Genomic DNA, 20814 nt, shown 5'->3' with positions numbered 1-20814 from the left:
GTATATCGGGCGTGATCCTCTTTGCTACCGCCACGGCCAGTTTTTAATAATCTATGCGAAGTTGCTGTGTACTAGAGTCCGAATCCCCTTTGTCGTCTGAGCAAGGCGGTAGAGCATGTGTTTTCTCTCTTGTTGGTGAAGCACGGCCCAGTGCATCTTAGTGCATGATAGGGGACAAAGCAGGTCTGCAGGTAAGTATTGTGTCTCCTAAAACGCTGGGTGCTTAAGAATAGATTGCTGTGGCAGTCTTTCGCCAAATCAGACAAAAAATTTGATCTGAGAAGCGGAGATTCTGCTAGATATGCGGGGTGGGCATGGAGCTCCGCTTTCCCCATGCTTACATGTCAGCGCCGGAACCGGAAGACCATAGTGTTTTAATGTGTACTATTTTTTTTTAATATTTTTGTATAATACACTGCAATCCTTCTGTATTGCAGTATTTTGTGCCTGTAGAGGCATCATATTAAGCCCTACCTCTGGCAGAGTGTAATAGGAGTGCTAAGATGCCAGGACTAGGCCCCTTCACGGGGCCCCCGGTTGCCATGACAACTTCTCAGAACCCTGCATTTATGTATCAAGGTTGGTGGTGGGGAGGAGTTGGAGAGCTGTGTCTAATTATCTGCTATAGATGGAAAATGCTGGTTATTTTACAACCTATAATTACAATATGTTTATCTACATACAATCTATATACTGGGGAATAAGCTATGTGAGGATATGGGCAATACATGGGCAGGTAAACTTATTGTGGCCATATAAAACCATGTATAAAGCTATATTTACCATATTGTTTTGATTGATGTGTTGTGTTGTAATGCATCAGCAATGCATCTACCTCCAACTGAGGTTATCCCATTGCAGGCCAAACTACAAAGAAAAATACAGATACACAATATAACAACAAGTGTTAGTGAAAAATCACAGCTAAGACAATAACCCGTCAGAGGGTAAAATTACTGAAGGTAGTATATATCAAATTAGCAATTTACAGACTACCACCCTAATTAAAAAGTAGCCTTTAATAAATGTACCATTAAAAGTACAAACATATAGAAAATCTGAAAAAAATAAAGAAAAGGAGAAAACTCCACAATGGTTGGTAGGGCAATTTCTGACCCTGTACTGTAGACCCTGCCTACAAAACGGAATAGCTGCCCCGTGTTTAGGAACCTCCTATACAGGTCCTTCTAAAAAAAATTGCATATTGTGATAAAGTTCATTAATTTCGGTATTGTACTAATAAACATTAGACTTTCATATATTTTAGATTCATTACACACCAACTGAAGTAGTTCAAGCCTTTTATTGTTTTAATATTGATGATTTTGGCATACAGCTCATGAAAACCCAAAATTCCTATCTAAAAAAATTAGCATATCATGAAAAGGTTCTCTAAACGAGCTATTAACCCAATCATCTGAATCAACTAATTAATTCTAAACACCTGCAAAAGATTCCTGAGGCTTTTAAAAACTCCCAGCCTGGTTCATTACTCAAAACCGCAATCATGGGTAAGACTGCCGACCTGACTGCTGTCCAGAAGGCCATCATTGACACCCTCAAGCAAGAGGGTAAGACACAGAAAGAAATTTCTCAACGAATAGGCTGTTCCCAGAGTGCTGTATCAAGGCACCTCAGTGGGAAGTCTGTGGGAAGGAAAAAGTGTGGCAGAAAACGCTGCACGAGAAGAGGTGACCGGACCCTGAGGAAGATTGTGGAGAAGGACCGATTCCAGACCTTGGGGGACCTGCGGAAGCAGTGGACTGAGTCTGGAGTAGAAACATCCAGAGCCACCGTGTACAGGCGTGTGCAAGAAATGGGCTACAGGTGCCTCATTCCCCAGGTCAAGCCACTTTTGAACCAGAAACAGCGGCAGAAGCGCCTGACCTGGGCTACAGAGAAGCAGCACTGGGCTGTTGCATGTCATTCGGAAATCAAGGTGCCAGAGTCTGGAGGAAGACTGGGGAGAGGGAAATGCCAAAATGCCTGAAGTCCAGTGTCAAGTACCCACAGTCAGTGATGGTCTGGGGTGCCATGTCAGCTGCTGGTGTTGGTCCACTGTGTTTTATCAAGGGCAGGGTCAATGCAGCTAGCTATCAGGAGATTTTGGAGCACTTCATGCTTCCATCTGCTGAAAAGCTTTATGGAGATGAAGATTTCATTTTTCAGCACGACCTGGCACCTGCTCACAGTGCCAAAACCACTGGTAAATAGTTTACTGACCATGGTATTACTGTGCTCAATTGGCCTGCCAACTCTCCTGACCTGAACCCCATAGAGAATCTGTGGGATATTGGGAAGAGAAAGTTGAGAGACGCAAGACCCAACACTCTGGATGAGCTGAAGGCTGCTATCGAAGCATCCTGGGCCTCCATAACACCTCAGCAGTGCCACAGGCTGATTGCCTCCATGCCACGCCGCATTGAAGCAGTCATTTCTGCAAAAGGATTCCCGACCAAGTAGTGAGTGCATAACTGAACATAATTATTTGAAGGTTGACTTTTTTTGTATTAAAAACACTTTTCTTTTATTGGTCGGATGAAATATGCTAATTTTTTTAGATAGGAATTTGGGGTTTTCATGAGCTGTATGCCAAAATCATCAATATTAAAACAATAGTAGTTCAATACTTCAGTTGTGTGTAATGAATCTAAAATATATGAAAGTCTAATGTTTATCAGTACATTACAGAAAATAATGAACTTTATCACAATATGCTATTTTTTTTTGAAGGACCTGTATGCCCTTGGATGGCCCTAGGGGGGAGAGAGAGCGGCCCCCTTTTATAAGGTGGCCTGAAGATGGGTCTTATCAATGACTTACCATAAGTACCAAAAATAATAAAGGTTACATACATAGAGGTTGTCAGCTTATACACATATAAAATGTCGGATCCTATCAATATTTGCAATACAAGATACACCTAGTCACCAAATGATGACCCTTTATCATGTAGTCATTTAGTTAGGCTACTTTCACACTAGCGCTTGATCGGATCCGTTCTGAACGGATCCGATCATATTAATGCAGACGGAGGCTCCGTTCAGTACGGATCCGTCTACATTAATAACTTAGAAAAATTTCTAAGTGCGCAAGATGCCTGAGCGGATCCGTTCAGACCTTCAATGTAAAGTCAATGGGGGACGGATCCGCTTGAAGATTGAGCCATATGGTGTCATCTTCAAGCGGATCCGTTCCCATTGACTTACATTGTAAGTCTGAACGGATCCGCTCGCCTCCGCATGGCCAGGCGGACACCCGAACGCTGCAAGCAGCGTTCAGCTGTCCGCCTGGCCGTGCGGAGGCGAGCGGAGCGGAGGCTGAACGCCGCCAGACTGATGCAGTCTGAGCGGATCCGCTCCATTCAGACTGCATCAGGGCTGGACGGAGGCGTTCGGGTCCGCTCGTGAGCCCCTTCAAACGGAGCTCACGAGCGGACCGACGAACGCTAGTGTGAAAGTAGCCTTAGATGTACAGTTCCCTTTAGTTCCAACCCGTTTCACCCAGTACAATCTAAGGGCTCATCAGGGGACAAAAAAATAATAATCACTAAAAGTGGTACTGCAACCGGCAATTATAGTACAACTTGCATAAATCCCCAAATTAAACCGAAAAGATGCTACTGCCAAAATAGCCAATACTAGTTGTGGTAAGGAATCACTGATTACTGTGGCCAATGAATCAATATGCCACCTGACCCCCTCACATCAAGTGTAATAATAAGCATAGAATTAAACAGTCAAACAAGCAGTACTGGTTAGAGATAGGAGTCACTGGTTGCAGTGGATAATCAAATCGGCCACCTGACCCCCTCACATCAAATATAACCAGATGATATAATAAATGGTGCTACCATAGGGAGTAAACCTGTTAAAAGTGGCAGACACTGGTTGCTGTGGCCGATCAGCAGATCGCCCACCTGACCTCCTCACATCACATATAACAGGATGATAAAATAAATAATGTTGCCATAAGGAATAACCCTGTGATACTTGCATAACCCCTATGATAATGAGAGTCCACTGGAGGCGCTTGCCCGAAGATTTCAGTCGGGTAAGGTGACGCACGGGGTCAGTGGCCGCATGACGTGTCTGTTAGGGAGGCAGGACGGGGTCAGAATTAGGGATAGTTCCCATCTAGTGACCAACACCTGCACCTACAAAATTGCCCTATCTACCATTGTGGAGCTTTCTCCTTCTTTTCTTTATTTTTTTTTCAGATGTTCTATATGTTTGTGGGTTACTTTAATGGTACATTCATTAAAGGCTACGTTTTAATTAGGGCGGTAGTCTGTGTTAGTGACGTTTACAGTTCTATAGTATGCTTTAACCCTTTTCCTGCCAAAGACATACCTCAAACATCCTTGCTACTATGGATCTGAGACTGTGTAGCAACTAGATATACCAAGACTTGTTTTAAAGCCGGCAAGCTACGCTACAATACAAGACCAAGACACTATACATCATGAGTTACAATGCCTAGAAAAAGGTCTCAGTGAGAGGTGCATTTATTTGCAGCTCTGTTTGCTGACCTAATTTCTAAAGGCTCTCAATGTAGAGCACCTAAAGGTACTTTCACACTAGCGTTTTTCTTTTCCGGTATTGAGTTCCGTCACAGGGGCTCAATACTGTTAAAAAAATGATCAGTTTTATCCTAATGCATTCTGAATGGAGAGCATTCCGTTCAGGGTGCATCAGGATGTCTTCAGTTCAGTCTTTTTGCCTTTTCAGGACAGAGATAATACCTAGAGATAATAAGAAATGAAATCTGAAATCTTCAGGTCCAGCATATGCGGCATACTACTGGTGCCCATCGGATTTCATTACTATAATTGGGTTTCTGATATGAATTCTGGCATTCTGGCAGACAAAATAGCTGCACGCAGTCATCTTTCTTTTTTGCAACTGTAATATGAATATCAATCCAAAGTGTGAACCTTTACATATAAGTAAGGAATGACAATATTACTACTTTATTACATAAAGATGAAAATAAACCTGAGAATTTCCAGGCAGGGATGATTTCTTATTGTTTCCGCAAATGCCTGTGCACCTTCGTCACCAATGTGATTTCCCCACATCCTGCAAATAGAAAATACTTGAATGATATGATTGCAGTAAAACAGAAGAATTTTATGTTCTTCACAACGGTGGTTCATACACTTAAAAGAGTGGTCTCAAACTTATTGTGTATCCACAGGAGCGCTCTACTCCGAGTAATCCTCACAGGACTCTCAGGAGGCAGCGAGAGCCCCCATTACACCGCCACAAACATCTGTGTAAATACTGATACAGGGGGAGCTGTCATTCACCCAGGGGTCTCACTGTCTGTCCTTGGAGTCCTCTTGTATACTCATGTTCTCTATGCACTACAGTAGGCTCTGTCTTTCAGACTTATGATATTATTTATCCTATTGTTTTGCTCTAGCTTAAAAAGGCCTCGTTGGCCGAAATGTTACCATTTGTTCAGCCGCCTTTCAATAAATACCATTTGAATTGCACAAGTTCCATTTCGTGCTGGAGTTATTCCTATTGTATACTAACGGGGTTGGAACCCTACTCCTAGCACACCAAGTGGAGTCACACAACTTCACGAAACAATTGTCCTTGGAGTCCTGTCAGGATTTACTATCCTTTTTACTTAGAAATCTGCTAAAAATCATATACACATATCATATGCAGAAATCACCTGACAGGGTTACTTTAATGATATAACTCTGATTACTTGCAGCTACCACTAGAGGGAGCTTACGGTATACAGTACTGTGGTATTAAAGGGGTTATCTGACTTAAATAAATCTATTCTAATTGCTTTTATTGTAGACCAGTGAATGATTCTTAAAATCACTTTCATCACCTATCTATCACTATTTGGCCAGTTCAGTTCTGGGTCATGTGACCCCTGACGTCAGCAAGCCTGCTCTGGCTCTGACGTCTCGTTTACAGCTCTCCCTGCTTGGGGGAGTGGCCAGGCTGTGTAAACGAGACGTCAGAGCCTCTGGTGCCCTCCCCCCTCCAGCTCTCCTCACTGCCTCGGCTCTGGTATGCGATCGCTCATGTGCAGTACAGACCAGAGCCGAGGCGATCTCTTCTCCAGCAGCAGGGTATGTCATTCCCTCCTGCATTCACTGGGGCTAGAGGTGGCAGTTTGTAAACGTTCCCCTCTGCATCTGGGGATCGTTATTACAGCCCTGGTCCCCCCCCACTAGTACACATTGAACACCCCCTGGGAAATATAAATAAATTATTGGCCATCATTATTATCATCATCATCTGTATTCATCTATATAAAATCCTTATCTGCCACCAATATATGTATTTATCTAAGCAATATCCATATTGAATATATATTTGAATAATATAGATATTGCTTAGATACAGATAATGCTAATGATATTTTCACACTAGCGGCAGGACGTATCCGACAGGCTGTTCACCCTGTCTGATCCGCCCTGCCGCTATTTGCCCGTGCCGCTGGACGGATCCGTTATTGCAATTCATTTCTAGACGGATCCGCACCTGGATCCGTCTACAAATGCTGTCTGTTGTCACACTGATCGGCGGATCCAGCAGGCACGCAGCTCTGACGACGGAGCTGCCTTGCGGATCCGGCGTTGCAAAACAACTGAAGGACGGATCCGTCCTTCCGGTATGTGCATGAGCAGACCATGAAAACTGTGAAAAAGACTGCCAGAGGGATCTGTCCATCCACATGGCAAGCAGATAGACGGATCCGTCCTTCCGGTCTGCGCATGCACAAACCGGGAATACTGTGAAAAAGACTGACAGAGGGATCCGTCCATCCGCATGACAAGCGGATAGGCAGATCCGTTATTGCAATGCATTTCTAGACGGATCCGCAGCTGGATCCGTCTACAAATGCTGTCAGTTGTCACACTGAGGCTACTTTCACACTTGCGTTCGGAGCGGATCCGTCTGGTGTCTGCACAGACGGATCCGCTCCTATAATGCAAACGTTGGGATCCGTTCAGAACGGATCAGTTTGCATTATAGTTCAGAAAGAAAGTGTAAAAGTTAGTCAGACGGATCCGTCCAGACTTTACATTGAAGGTCAATGGGGGACGGATCCGTTTGAAATTGCACCATTGTGTCAACTTCAAACGGATCCGTCCCCATTGACTTACATTGTAAGTCTGGACGGATCCGTTTGGCTCCGCACGGCCAGGCGGACACCCGAACGCTGCAAGCTGCGTTTGGATGTCCGCCTGCTGAGCGGAACGGAGGCCAAGCGGAGCCATCCTGATGCATTCTGAGCGGATCCGCATCCACTCAGAATGCATTGGGGCTCTACGGATCCGTTCGGGGCCGCTTGTGATATCCTTCAAACGGAACCCACAAGCGGAACCCCGAACGCAAGTGTGGAAGTAGCCGGATCGGCGGATCCAGCAGGCCCGCAGCTCCGACAACGGAGCTGCCTTGCGGATCCGGCATTGCAAATCAACTGAAGGACGGATCCGTCCTTCCGGTCTGCGCATGCATAAACCGGGAATACTGTGAAAAAGACTGACAGAGGGATCCATCCATCCGCATGAAAGCGGATAGACGGATCCGTTATTGCAATGCATTTCTAGACGGATCCGCAACTGGATCCGTCTACAAATGCTGTCAGTTGTCACACTGATCGGCGGATCCAGCAGGCACGCAGCTCCGACGATGGAGCTGCCTTGCGGATCCGTCCTTCCGGTCTGCACATGCACAAACCGGGAGTACTGTGAAAAAGACTGACAGAGGGATCCGTCCATCCGCATGACAAGTGTCTATTTTTTTGCAAAGTGCAGAGCAGGGTGAAGGAAAGGTCAGGTTGTTCACGCCCAGAAATATTCATGAGGCAGAGCTCAGGCTTTGTTGTTATACGCCCCCTCAGCATTGTACTTCAACATGTAAACACAGCAATAACACAACCATGAAAAGGTGGACATATGGGTTTTAACTTGATGAGATCTAGCTTAACCAAATTATATGTATATCAAGTGTTTTTTTTTGTTTTTTTTTATTAACTCGGATAACCCCTTTAAGGATCTGAAATGCTCCAATGCTCATCTCAGAAGGGCTGCCTGGGTGAAAAAGGGAACTCCACAAGAGAGTTGGGCAGCTGCTGAGAACACCCACCCATCTAATACTGATGACCTATCCTGAACCTGGAAAACCATTTCAATACATCTGTTACAAGATAAGCACAAAAAACATTATTGGTGGGGAAGCATCGGCTATGAACCTAAAAATTGTTGGGGGACCACCATCTATAAACCTGACCGATTCTCTAATTGAAGGAGCAACACCATCATCTTTCTTTGGAGTAACTCACAGATTTCTAGAAGTAGAAATCAATGGCAAAAATAATTCATAAAGATATAAAACTGAAAAGTATTTTTCAGAAATTGTTTTATGGCAAAGTTCTACTTACCCCACTTCATAAATGTGGGTGCTGGTTTGTAAAGCTTCTGCAATTTGTCTTCCACCCACACCAGTAAACTTATTGTATCCCAACCTGCACAAACAGCAAGTTATAAAAAAGATGATTAAAGAAATTGCAGATAACAATTCAATAAGATTTTAGACCATATTTATTCCATGTGCACTAGAATAAAACTCAAACACAAGTCCCAAAATTTCAGTACAGAATATCTTCTAAGTTAGGCATATACTCCTCTGTTTTACACACAGTAAAGATATGTTATTTAAATGATATTTTTCTAAATTGTACGAATGTATGTAGGATGTACAGTATGTATAATGTATGAATGGCTGCATTATATAGAGGCCAAATGGTGCAATGGCCACCAGAATCCCTAATTTTAAAGTGAATGTGAACGTCTGGGTCACTTACTTGAAATGACCCAGTTGTTAAAATCAATATCAATAATGTTTAAAGGCATTAAAATCGGTATTTGAGCAGCTGTAGCAGAACCAGGCACTGGTGTCTCAGCTAGGGGCAGAGTGCTAACCACAAAAGCAGCACTCTGTCCCACAACAGTTTACTTCTGCACTGTGATATCATAAATGACTTAAGGCCTAAGATAGAGAAATACGCCGTCATTATCAAGACATTATGAGGGTCATTTACTAACAGAAATTCACCTATTTTTAGCGTATATTTCTGGAACAGATTGTGGCGCAAAGGTTATTTGCACAGCAATCTGCAACTTTTCCCTGCTCACTCCAGGTCTAAAAAAGTGGATGCGTTGTGGGTGGGGAAGGGGACGGGTCGGTAGGTCCATCTCATTCATCATTTTCTACGCCTGTTGTAAAAAACTGTCTAAATTTCAGCCAGCAAGGAAGCTGGTGTAGATTTAGACCGTCAGTGGATGCAGAGACGGACTGGGAGCTTGAAGTGGCTCTGGAAAAAAAAATTAAAGTGGCCCCATGTTGTAGGCGGGTCCTAATTGACAGAAGGCATTGCAACACAGGTAGGGGGGGTTAGCAATACCATAGCGCATAATACCATCCATCATAATCATATACCAAAGTGCAGCACAATATACTGCCCCAAACGCCACCAATAGCTGCCATTTTCTGTCTTCCTCCTCCTCTCTGATTAAGATATGGAGCAGTGGGCTTAAGAGGTGACGTGGGCCAGAGCAGTTGAATTCAGGAGGGCATGTGTGGTCAATGGTCGGGTACATGGGTGCCTGATTCTCACAGCGTTAATTACTGCTGAGAGCTCATTATGTAAACGGCCAACAGCAGAGAGGAGGACCTGGGTGGCCCCATGGGCATCGGCCCACAGGGAAATGTCCCTGTAAGGTCTATGTCCAATCCGCCTCTAGGTGGATGCGCCAAAGTTATGTAGTAATTTTTGTTTTTTGTATGTAGTGGGAATCTGGGAAAAAATTAAATTAGGGTGGAACTGGAAAGAAAAAAAATGCATTTTTGACATTGTTTTAGTTTTAGTTGAGTTGAGTTTTTATTGTGTTCCCTATGCAGTATAAAATGACATGCTAACTTCATTCTGGCAGTCAGGATACATTAATACCAAATGTATCACATTTTTCTTGTGTTTTCATACTGAAAATAGAAAACGTTGAAAAACATATGTTTGTTTCTTTGTATCGCCATATTCTGACTCCCCCTTTTTTATATTTACACCTTTGGACCTAGTAGAAATAACCCCCCCCATAGTACCCACAGTAGTAGTAGGGCCCCCTATAGTGCTGTCAGTAATTATAATGCCACCTATAATTATAATTCTCCTGAATAGGGCCCCCCATATTTATAATGCCCCCTGCAGTGGACCTAGTATTTGCAAAGGCCTGTAGTGTAGTGTGGCCCCCAGGAGTGGTTCTAGTATTTATAATGGCCAGGCCACAGGTCTCTGCCGGCCTGTGACCTGTGTTGCCTGCGTCCCAGCGCAGGCAGTCGTTGTGATCTCTTTACGAACTTGTGCATCGAGTCTCAGGAGACAAGATGATCTCGTCACATCCGCCTGAGACAGGACACAGATCGTCAAGATGTCATCGCACCACCTGAGACTTAGCACAGAAGGTCCCGATTACATTATCAGGCCTGCTTGTGCCATTATACTGCCTCATAGGCTTCAGGCCTAGTGTCCTGGGGCATACGAGTTTGGACAGGGGGATGAAAGCCATACGCTCCTGTGCTCTGTCAGCACTACTGATGCATTGACAGAGGTTCTCTAGTACCCATAACTCCCACTGTTACCAATCTCACTGCTGCGGTCCCAATTGATGACACCCTTAACTTCCAGGATCTGCTGCTTTCTGCACTTATTTCCAACCCACCCAATCATGCCTTGCACAGCTCCTCCAGTCTACATACACCCACTAAAGCAATTCCTCCTCTAAAAGCTGCCCCCTGCACTGTCCATAGTTATATTGGGACTTCTATTTTGCATTATTCGCATTATTCGGGATGCATGTGCAGTACGGGGAGCGTGACTGGAGGAGAGACCATTAGACCTGCAGAGCAGCAGCAGAGAAGGAGAGGTCAGTGAATTTATTTATTTTGGGTCTGATATGTGCTCTGATGAGGGTCTAACATGGAGGTATAAAGGGAATCTGACAGAGGTCTAAAGGGGTTCTGATCTGAGGTCTGAAATGGGGGTCCGACATGGAGGTCTAAAGGGGGGTCTGATATGGGGGACTGGCATGTAGGTCTAAAGGGAATCTGACATGGAGGTCTTAAGAGGGTCTGACCTGGAGGTGTAAAGGGGGTCTGATCTGAGGTCTGAAATGAAGGTCTGACATAGAGGTCTAAAGGGGCTCTGATCTGAGGTCTGAAGGGGGTCTGATATGGGGGGTCTGACATGGAGGTCTAAAGGGGGTCTGATATGGGGGGTCTGACATGGAGGTCTAAAGGGGGTCTGATATGGGGGGTCTGACATGGAGATATACAGGGGGTCTGATCTGAAGTCTGATATGGGGGGGTTTAACATGGAGAACTGATGCGGGTCTGATTTGGGGTTCTGATTTGAGGTCTGATATGGGGGTCTGATTTAAGGATTTGATATTGGGTTCTGATTTGAGGTCTGATATGGGGGTCTGATCTGATGTGGTGGTCTGATTTGAGGTCTCATATGGGGGTATGATTTGAGGTCTGATATAGGGTTCTGATTTGAAGTCTGATATGGAGGTCTGATATGGGGGTCTGATCTGAAAGGTAAGGGGGTCATAATTTTGGTCTGTGTCCATTTGGTCTGGTTTGGACACGGACCCATTTGGGACCTCAGAAAATGCAGACAGCACACAGATGTCATCTGTGTGCATGTCATCTGTGTGTGGTCCGCAGTCGCGTGTCTATCCTGAAAATTAAAGAACATGTCCTATTCTTGTCTGTTTTGTGGATAAGAATAGCTAATTCTACTATTGGAGCCAAGAAAAATTTGGCATGCACACTGGTATCTGTATTTTGAGGATCTGCAGTTCTCACTTCATTGTACATGTAGGGGGTGTTATCAGTAAGTCATAGCATTCACTGTGTAAGTATGTATACATAGCAGTGAGTCACTGATAACAACCTGCAATCCAGCAGCAGTGGCCACGCTTGCGAAATATAAGAGAAAGCACCAGCCTATGCATGCCCCATGGTCTCGGCCACCAGAGAGACTGGTACTTTTTCCTATAGTGTGCAAGCACGACCACTGCTGCTGGATTGCAGGGTGGTCGTAACCATGGAAACAAGCAGTGTATAATGTGATGGAAAAATGAATCCAGCCAGCAAAGGATATGGACAATCACAATACATTAAAGAGGACCTTTCACTAGTTTAAAAACTAAAAACTAACTACAAACCGGATTCCCAAAAAGTTGGGACACTAAACAAATTGTGAATACAAACTGAATGCAATGATGTGGAGATGGCAAATGTCAATATTTTATTTGTAATAGAACGTAGATGACAGATCAAACGTTTAATCCGAGTAAATGTATCATTTTAAAGGAAAAATAAGTTGATTCAAATTTTCACGGTGTCAACAAATCCCCAAAAAGTTTGGACAAGTAGCAATAAGAGGCTGGAAAAAGTAAATTTGAGAATAACGAAGAGCTGGAAGACCAATTAACACTAATTAGGTCAATTGGCAACATGATTGGGTATAAAAAGAGCTTCTCAGAGTGGCAGTGTCTCTCAGAAGCCAAGATGGGTAGAGGATCACCAATTCCCACAATGTTGCACAGAAAGATAGTGGAGCAATATCAGAAAGGTGTTACCCAGCGAAAAATTGCAAAGACTTTGCATCTATCATCATCAACTGTGCATAACATCATCCGAAGATTCAGAGAATCTGGAACAATCTCTGTGCGTAAGGGTCAAGGCCGTAAAACCATACTGGATGCCCGTGATCTCGGGGCCCTTAAACAACACTGCACCACAAACAGGAATGCTACTGTAAAGGAAATCACAGAATGGGCTCAGGAATACTTCCAGAAACCATTGTCAGTGAACACAATCCACCGTGCCATCCGCCATTGCCAGCTGAAACTCTACAGTGCAAAGAAGAAGCCATTTCTAAGCAAGATCCACAAGCTCAGGCGTTTTCACTGGGCCAGGGATTATTTAAAAGGGAGTGTGGCAAAATGGAAGACTGTTCTGTGGTCAGACGAGTCACGATTCAAAGTTCTTTTTGGAAATCTGGGACGCCATGTCATCCGGACCAAAGAGGACAAGGACAATCCAAGTTGTTATCAACGCTCAGTTCAGAAGCCTGCATCTCTGATGGTATGGGGTTCCATGAGTGCGTGTGGCATGGGCAGCTTGCATGTCTGGAAAGGCACCATCAATGCAGAAAAATATATTCAGGTTCTAGAACAACATATGCTCCCATCCAGACGTCATCTCTTTCAGGGAAGACCCTGCATTTTTCAACAAGATAATGCCAGACCACATTCTGCATCAATCACAACATCATGGCTGCGTAGGAGAAGGATCCGGGTACTGAAATGGCCAGTCTGCAGTCCAGATCTTTCACCTATAGAGAACATTTGGCGCATCATAAAGAGGAAGGTGCAACAAAGAAGGCCCAAGACGATTGAACAGTTAGAGGCCTGTATTAGACAAGAATGGGAGAGCATTCCTATTTCTAAACTTGAGAAACTGGTCTCCTCGGTCCCCAGACGTCTGTTGAGTGTTGTAAGAAGAAGGGGAGATGCCACACAGTGGTGAAAATGGCCTTGTCCCAACTTTTTGGGGATTTGTTGACACCATGAAATTCTGATTCAACATATTTTTCCCTTAAAATTGTACATTTTCTCAGTTTAAACTTTTGTTCCGTGATTTATGTTCTATTCTGAATAAAATATTAGAAGTTGGCACCTCCACATCATTGCATTCAGTTTTTATTCACGATTTGTATAGTGTCCCAACTTTTTTGGAATCTGGTTTGTATATAAGTGGGCAGAGCGGCGCCCAGGGGTCCCCCTGCACTTACTAGTATGCCTGGGCGCCGCTCCGTTCGCCTGGTATAGGCTCCGGTGTCTGCAGCTCCCTCTGTTGTACTGGACGGATTTTTTGTATTAGGCGTGTCCCTTGCTCTACACAATAAATGCCACTTGCTGAAGTGACACAACCCCTTTAACCCTTAGGATACCGGAGTTTTTTGTTTTTGCTTTTTCATTTTTCTTCCCTATCTTCCGTAAGCCATAACTTTTTTATTTTTCCGTTCACATAGCTGTATGAGGTCTTATTTTGTGCAGGACAAGTTGTACTTACTAATGCCACCATTTATTATGGCATACAATGTAGTGGGAAACTGGAAAAAATTCCAAATGGGGTGTAATTGGAAAACAAATACGCAATTCCTCCACCGTTTTACGGGTTTTGTTCCCATGGCGTTCCGTTTGTGGCAAAAAATGCCCTTCATTCTCTGCGTCAGTACGATTACAATGATACCACATATGTATAGGATATTTTTTTATCACCATATTCCTACCCCTATTAACTTTTTTATTGTTATATCTACTGAGCTGTGCGGGGGCTCACTGTTTGCAGGAGAATCTGTAGCTTTTATTGACACCATTTTGGAGTGTGACTTTTTGATCACATTTTAATACATTTTTATGGGTAAGAGAAGCAATGAAAAAATTGCAAATTAGGCATTTTGACCCTTTTTTCCGTTACGACATTTGCCGTATGGGAAAAATATTTACATTTTTGGTTGCGGTGATACCCATTATGTTTATATTTTTTGTTATTTATGTATTTTTTTTATTATATGGAAAGAGGGGGATTTAAACTATCATATTTTTTTTTTTAATTAAATATATTTTCAACATTTTTTTTACTTGTTTGTTATGATTTTGAAGCTCATTTTTGAGCCTACAAAATCCAATTGTTTATTTTTAATTCAGAAAATGTATGGATTTTTTTTATTTCCATTTAGATGTCAGAATTGCTAATTTCTTATGTTGGTCTGCCATCTGCTGGCCAAAATAAGAATTGTAACTTAAATGCACTAGGTCTCTTCAGCGAAACCTAGCACATTTAAATGAATTACTGGCATCCTTGTTGGCCGCAGAGGCTGTTAGTCAAAGAATTAATGTTTGAAGTGTTTAGGCTCTCCACATCATCTGTTGTAATAGTTGTATTAGTATTGGTCACTTATGTAACTGTTACAAGCTATGTGACCTTGATGATGCAACAGCATAGTTGCCAACGGTCCAGAATTTGCCAGAACTGTCCCTGATTTTCAGAGACAGTACTGACAAATTTGCGCTGTCCTGGGATGAAAATGGACAGGCTAAAGCAAACACTGCCCAAAAATGGGAGTTTCCAAGCGGTTTTGGCATTCCCAGGGGAGGAGCTCATATACACCAATTTTACCAATTGAAATATTGGTCCATATGCATCAGACATTTCTCATGTTGCCTTTTCATCTGAACCTTTATATATACATAAAATAAATGTGACCCTTCATAATGCATGTAGAAGATCATATTCTATAAAATGTTGGTTGCGGCCATGAGACTTCCGGTAGGAGGCAGTCTCCTGAATGCAGCAGGGGCTCCACATCCATTTAGGATCTCGCCAGCCAGGACAGGAACCCGGTGCTTTTTTATAGTGTAGGAATACCTGCAGCGCCTCAGGACCGCCTCAGGATCTCTCCAGCAAGGACAGAAACCTATCCAGTGCCAGGCGCTGGGCTTTTGTGTAAAGGTCTTGATTAAGGGGAGGATCACCAGGCCAGCAGGAGTACATGGGCAGGTCCCTGTTTAACCCTTTCATGACCAAGGGTCATTGATGCCCCAGTGTCCAGGTCAAAATTTTCAAATCTGACATGCGTCACTTTATGTGGTAATAGCTTTGGAACACTTTTACTTATCCACGCCATTCTGAGATTGTTTTCTCGTGACACATTGTACTTCATGATAGTCATATATTTGAGTCAATATATTTCACCTTTATTTATGAAAAAATCCCAAATTTACCAAAAATTAGGAAAAATTCACAATTTTCCAAATTTCAATTTCTCTGCGTCTAAAACAGAAAGTGATACCTAATAAAATATTTATTACTTAACATTCCCCATATGTCTACTTTATGTTGGCATCATTTTGGAAATGTCATTTTATTTTTTTAGGGCGTTAGAAGACTTAGAAGTTTAGAAGCAATTCTTACAATTTTTAAGAAAATTTCCAAAACCCACTTTTTAAGGACTAGTTCAGGTCTGAAGTCACTTTGTGGGGCTTACATAGTGGAAACCCCCATAAATGACCCCATTGTAGAAACTACACCCCTTAAGTTACTCAAAACTGATTTTACAAACTTTGTTAACCCTTTAGGCGTTCCACAAGAGTTAAGGGAAAATGGAGACGAAATTTAAAAATTTCACTTTTTTGGCAGATTTTCCATTTTATATATTTTTTTTCTTTAACACATTGAGAGTTAACAGCCAAACAAAACTCAATATTTATTACTCTGATTCTGCGGTTTACAGAAACACCCCACATGTGGTCGTAAACTGCTGTACGGGCACACGGCAGGGCGAAGAAGGAAAGGAATGCCATACGGTTTTTGGTAGGCAGATTGTGCTGGATTGGTTTTCTGAACGCCATATGTTTTTTATTTTTCTGCCGATCGTCTTGTGCAGGGGCTCGTTTTTTGCAGAAAGTGTTGAGGTTTTTATTGGTACCATTTTTGGGTACATAGGATTTTTTGATCATTCATTATTACACTTTATAGGGCAAGGTGACCCAAAAATTGGCTGTTTTGGAACAGTTTTCATTTATTTATTTTTACAGAGTTCATCTGAGGAGTTAGGTCATGTGATAGTTTTATAGAGAAGATCGTTACGGACGTGGAAATACCTAATATGTATACTTTTTCTTATTTATTTAAGTTTTACACAATAATAGTATTTCTGAAACCAAAAAAATGATGTTTTAGTGTCTCTATAGTCTGAGAGCCATAGCTTTTTTATTTTTTGGGCGATTGTCTTAAATAAGGTATCATTTTTTGCGGGACGAAGTGACGGTTTGATTGGTACTATTTTGGGGGTCATAAGCCTTTTTGATCGCTTGCTGTTGCACTTTTTGTGATGTAAGGTGGCAAAAATAGCTTTTTTGGCACTGTTTTTTTTATTTTATTTTTATGGTGTTTATCGGACGGGGTCCATCACGTGATATATTTATAGAGACGGTCGTTACGGACGCGGTGACACCTAATATGTGTATTTTATTTTATTTTTCATTTTTTTATAGGAAAAGGCAGTCTTTTTTTTTTATTTACATTTTAATTTATTTATTGATTTATTTTTACTTTTATTATTTTCACTTTTTTTTTTATCAGTTCCCTCTTGGATCTTGAAGATCCAGTGGGGCTGATAGTTGTACTATACTTTGCAATGCTCTTGCATTGCAAAGTATAATACTCCCAGACTGCCTGTAGGTGGCAGCACTGGACGCCTTTGCCATGGCAACCGGACGCTTTTGCAAAGCGTCCGGTTGCCATGGCAACCATCGGGCGCTGCGATCACAGCGCTGCAGCCCCGATGGTGGAGAGAGGGAGCCCCCTCCCTCTGTTAACCCGATGGATGCCGCAACCGCAGCATCTATCGGGTTACAGGAGAGTGTCAGCATAGAGCTGACACTCTGCTGATGGCGGCGGCTCAGGAATGGAGCCGCCGCCATCACACACACAGAATGGGGAATCGGGGGGTAGGGACAATATTGAGGGAGGCTGGGGCAGGAGGGGCGGCCAGAAAATTAATGCAGGGGGCGGGGAGGGGGCGGACCGCATGCCAATCAGGGCAGGAGGAAGCACATGAGCGCCGGCTGGGAACAGATCAGCGAGGCACAGATCGGGGTAGGGGGGACCACAGAGGGGCACCAAAGGCTTGGAGGATCGGGGGGCATGAGGAACACTATCGGCTTTCAGGCTCTGATCTGCAGAGCGCAGATCAGAGCCTGAAACCGGCATTTTTTCACTGCCGCGATCCGATTGGTTAGTCTGCACAGACTAACCAATCGGATCGATTGCCGGCAAGGGGCCACTCCGATTGGTCCCTTGCCGGCATTACTGCACTGTATGCTGTCCGTGACAGCATACAGGGCAGGGGCAGAAGCTTTAATCCAAGCGCTTTGCAGCGCTTGGATTAAAGAGCTGCCAGAACGTTTATATACGTGGTAGCTGCACGGGGTATGTGCAGCTATCACGTATATATACAGATTGCGGTCGTGAAAGGGTTAAGCTACATTCACACAACCGTATGTGTTTTGAGGTCCACAATTTGCGGATCAGCAAAACACAGATACCGGCCGTGTGAATGTAGCCGGCCCTAGAACTGGCTATTCTTGTCCTCGATTGCGGACAAGAATAGGACATGCTCTATCTTTTTTGCGGGGCCGCAGAACAGATCTATGGATGTGGACAGCACATTGTGTGCTGTCCGCATCTTTTGTGGCCCCATTGAAATGAATGGGTCCACACCTGTTCCGCAAAAAGCTGCAATACCAAAAAAAAAACTGTGGACAGATGTGGTGCTGTTTTTGGAACAAAGCAACCATCTTCTTCTAGTCCTGGAGAACTTCTTTAAGTCACATATAATAAAATGACATATAACAGTCACTTCTACTGTAGCATGTTAACATTTGAAACAAAAGATGATGTATCCCTTTAAGAAAATCTGGCTAATGGCCCAAAAAAATGTAAAATGCATAGAATGTGCTGCATACTCACATCACGTGGTGTAACAAGGGGCATTCTCGAATGATTTGTGCCACATATTTGGCTCCAAAGTCTGTTATTCGATTTTTGTACAATCTACAAAAACACAACAAAAAGTTTCTTATTTTTGTATTTCTATGTATATAAGCCATTCAGTCGTAACATTAAAACCACCTGCCTAATATTGTGTATGACCCCTCATGTCACTAAAACATTTCTGAGCCAATGAGGCAAGGACTCCACAAGACCTCTGATGGTGTCCTGTGGAAGATGTGGTGTGGAAAAACTTGACTGCTCTACATAGACCTGACATTAACCTCACTGAACACCTTTGGGATAAACTAGAAAGGAGATTGCCAGCCAGACTCTTTCGTCCAACATCAGTGTCTGACCTCCCACATTTTCTGAATGGGCAAGAATTCCCACAGATGTTGTAGAAAGACTACCCAGAAGAGTGACCAACTCCATATTAATGCCTATGGATTTAGAATAGGGTGCCATAAAAGCTCCTGTAGGTGTAATGTGTAGGTGTCCCAATTTATTTGTCTATATAATGTATCTACTTAAATGGGTATTACCAACTGGATATTTATGGCATATGCACAGAATATAAATATCAATAATTGACACGCAAGACTACATGATGTTGGTCAAATGATGTTAGTCAATCAAATAACCATTATTCAACAGCGTGTAGTCCTGCGTGCCAAAAAGGGATATTTATGCCAAATTTTATATTGGTTCTAAGAATCTAGAACTTTTTGTACACTTGACTACACGTTTATCTATTTTCTGTGCACAGGTGAGCCCATCTATTTGTTAATATCCACGTGCTATATCATAAATGTCCGATAGGTGCAAGTCCCTTCTTGAGAATGTAGAGGTGGCTGCACATGCATGGTTCTCTCCATTTATGTCTATGGCATGTCCAAAAAAAATTGCTGTGTATGCTTAAAGGCAGGATGTGTACCAATGGGATATTTATGGCATATCCTAGAAACCACTCAACACATTAACTGGTGGTCCATTAAAAGTTTCCACAGACACATGGGTATAACACAGCAAGGTTCCTTAACATGGACTGGAGCAAAGGCTGCTTTGCGTTCCACGTGACTCTTCTTTAATATGCCTCACCTAATCTCATAATGAAGGTCCTTATATAGTGTGTGAATATACATAGAATCAATACATATTAATAATTATATTATACAAAAATACATATAAAAAACATCACAATGTACAGTGCCTTGAAAAAGTATTCATATGGGGGGGTGTGGCCCATATGGGGGGGCGTGAGGAAGATGGCCGCTTAAGTTTGCAGCTCCGCCAGACCGGTGCCAATAAAGCGACTGAACCCCTGCATACTACTGTCTACACTTCACCATCAATGGCCCTACAACTTATTAAGATGTTCAAGAGAAGGAAAAACACGACTGGTCCGAAGAAAATACTGGACTTGTACTTTTCCCAGCAACAAGACCAGGAGTGAGATGGCGCGGACTCACCTCCTTCCTCCCTGGCATCCAAACCAGCCCCGACTGGAGACAGGGGAGACTCTTACCTTCCACCACACCGCTGCAGCGGGTCAGTACCTCCAGGACGCACAGGAGCGAGGTCGCAGGGTCGGACGACACGAGAGGCCTACTGTCGAGCCCACTCAGAGATCCCTCACCACGAACCTTTTCCCCCAAAACGCAGAGCTCGGTCCGTCGACAACACCCAGGCCCCATAGCTTGCTATCCACCGTGGACCCGGATGAAAGATGGGAGGGTGAGATCTTTTTCTTCTACTGACTCAGACCCCTCTGCAGTATTTGATGACCTGCCTGTGTCCCATAACACAGTAACTGAAGTCTCACTAAGGCCTCCTGCACACGAATGTGTGCGCCCGTAGCCGTGCTGCGGCCCGCAAAATGCGGGCCTTAATGCACAAACACCGACCATGGGGCAGCCTCAGAGGATCACGGACCCATTCACTTTAATGGGTCCGCGATCCGGCCGTTCTGCAAAAAGATAGGACATGTTCTATCTTTTTGCAGAACGGAAGTACGGGAAAAAACCCCATGGAAGCACTCCATAGTGCTTCCGTAGGGTTCCGTTCTTCCGTTCCGCATCTCCGGATTTGCGGACCCATTAAAGTGATGTGGAATGCTCACGGATCGGCGCCCATGTATTGCGGA

The 20814-nt window shown here is 43.5% G+C and overlaps 1 protein-coding gene across 5 annotated transcripts in view; it reads right to left on the bottom strand.

Moving 5' to 3' along the window:
* Nucleotides 1-20814, bottom strand: part of LOC122938013 (nucleotide-binding oligomerization domain-containing protein 1-like) — a 110275-nt gene that overhangs the window by 11384 nt on the left and 78077 nt on the right. For all 5 annotated transcript variants that reach the window (XM_044293264.1, XM_044293261.1, XM_044293267.1 and 2 more), the window contains 4 exons: nucleotides 18648-18731; nucleotides 8425-8508; nucleotides 4998-5081; nucleotides 784-867 (listed from right to left, as the gene is read on the bottom strand). In XM_044293264.1, the coding sequence (XP_044149199.1) occupies nucleotides 784-867; nucleotides 4998-5081; nucleotides 8425-8508; nucleotides 18648-18731 (336 nt within the window). The remainder of the gene's footprint in view (nucleotides 1-783; nucleotides 868-4997; nucleotides 5082-8424; nucleotides 8509-18647; nucleotides 18732-20814) is intronic.

This window comes from Bufo gargarizans, chromosome 5, assembly GCF_014858855.1.
Source record: "Bufo gargarizans isolate SCDJY-AF-19 chromosome 5, ASM1485885v1, whole genome shotgun sequence".
NCBI classification, from domain to species: domain Eukaryota; kingdom Metazoa; phylum Chordata; class Amphibia; order Anura; family Bufonidae; genus Bufo; species Bufo gargarizans.
Note: the sequence above shows the minus strand (reverse complement) of the source record. Positions and strands in the feature narration are given on the sequence as shown.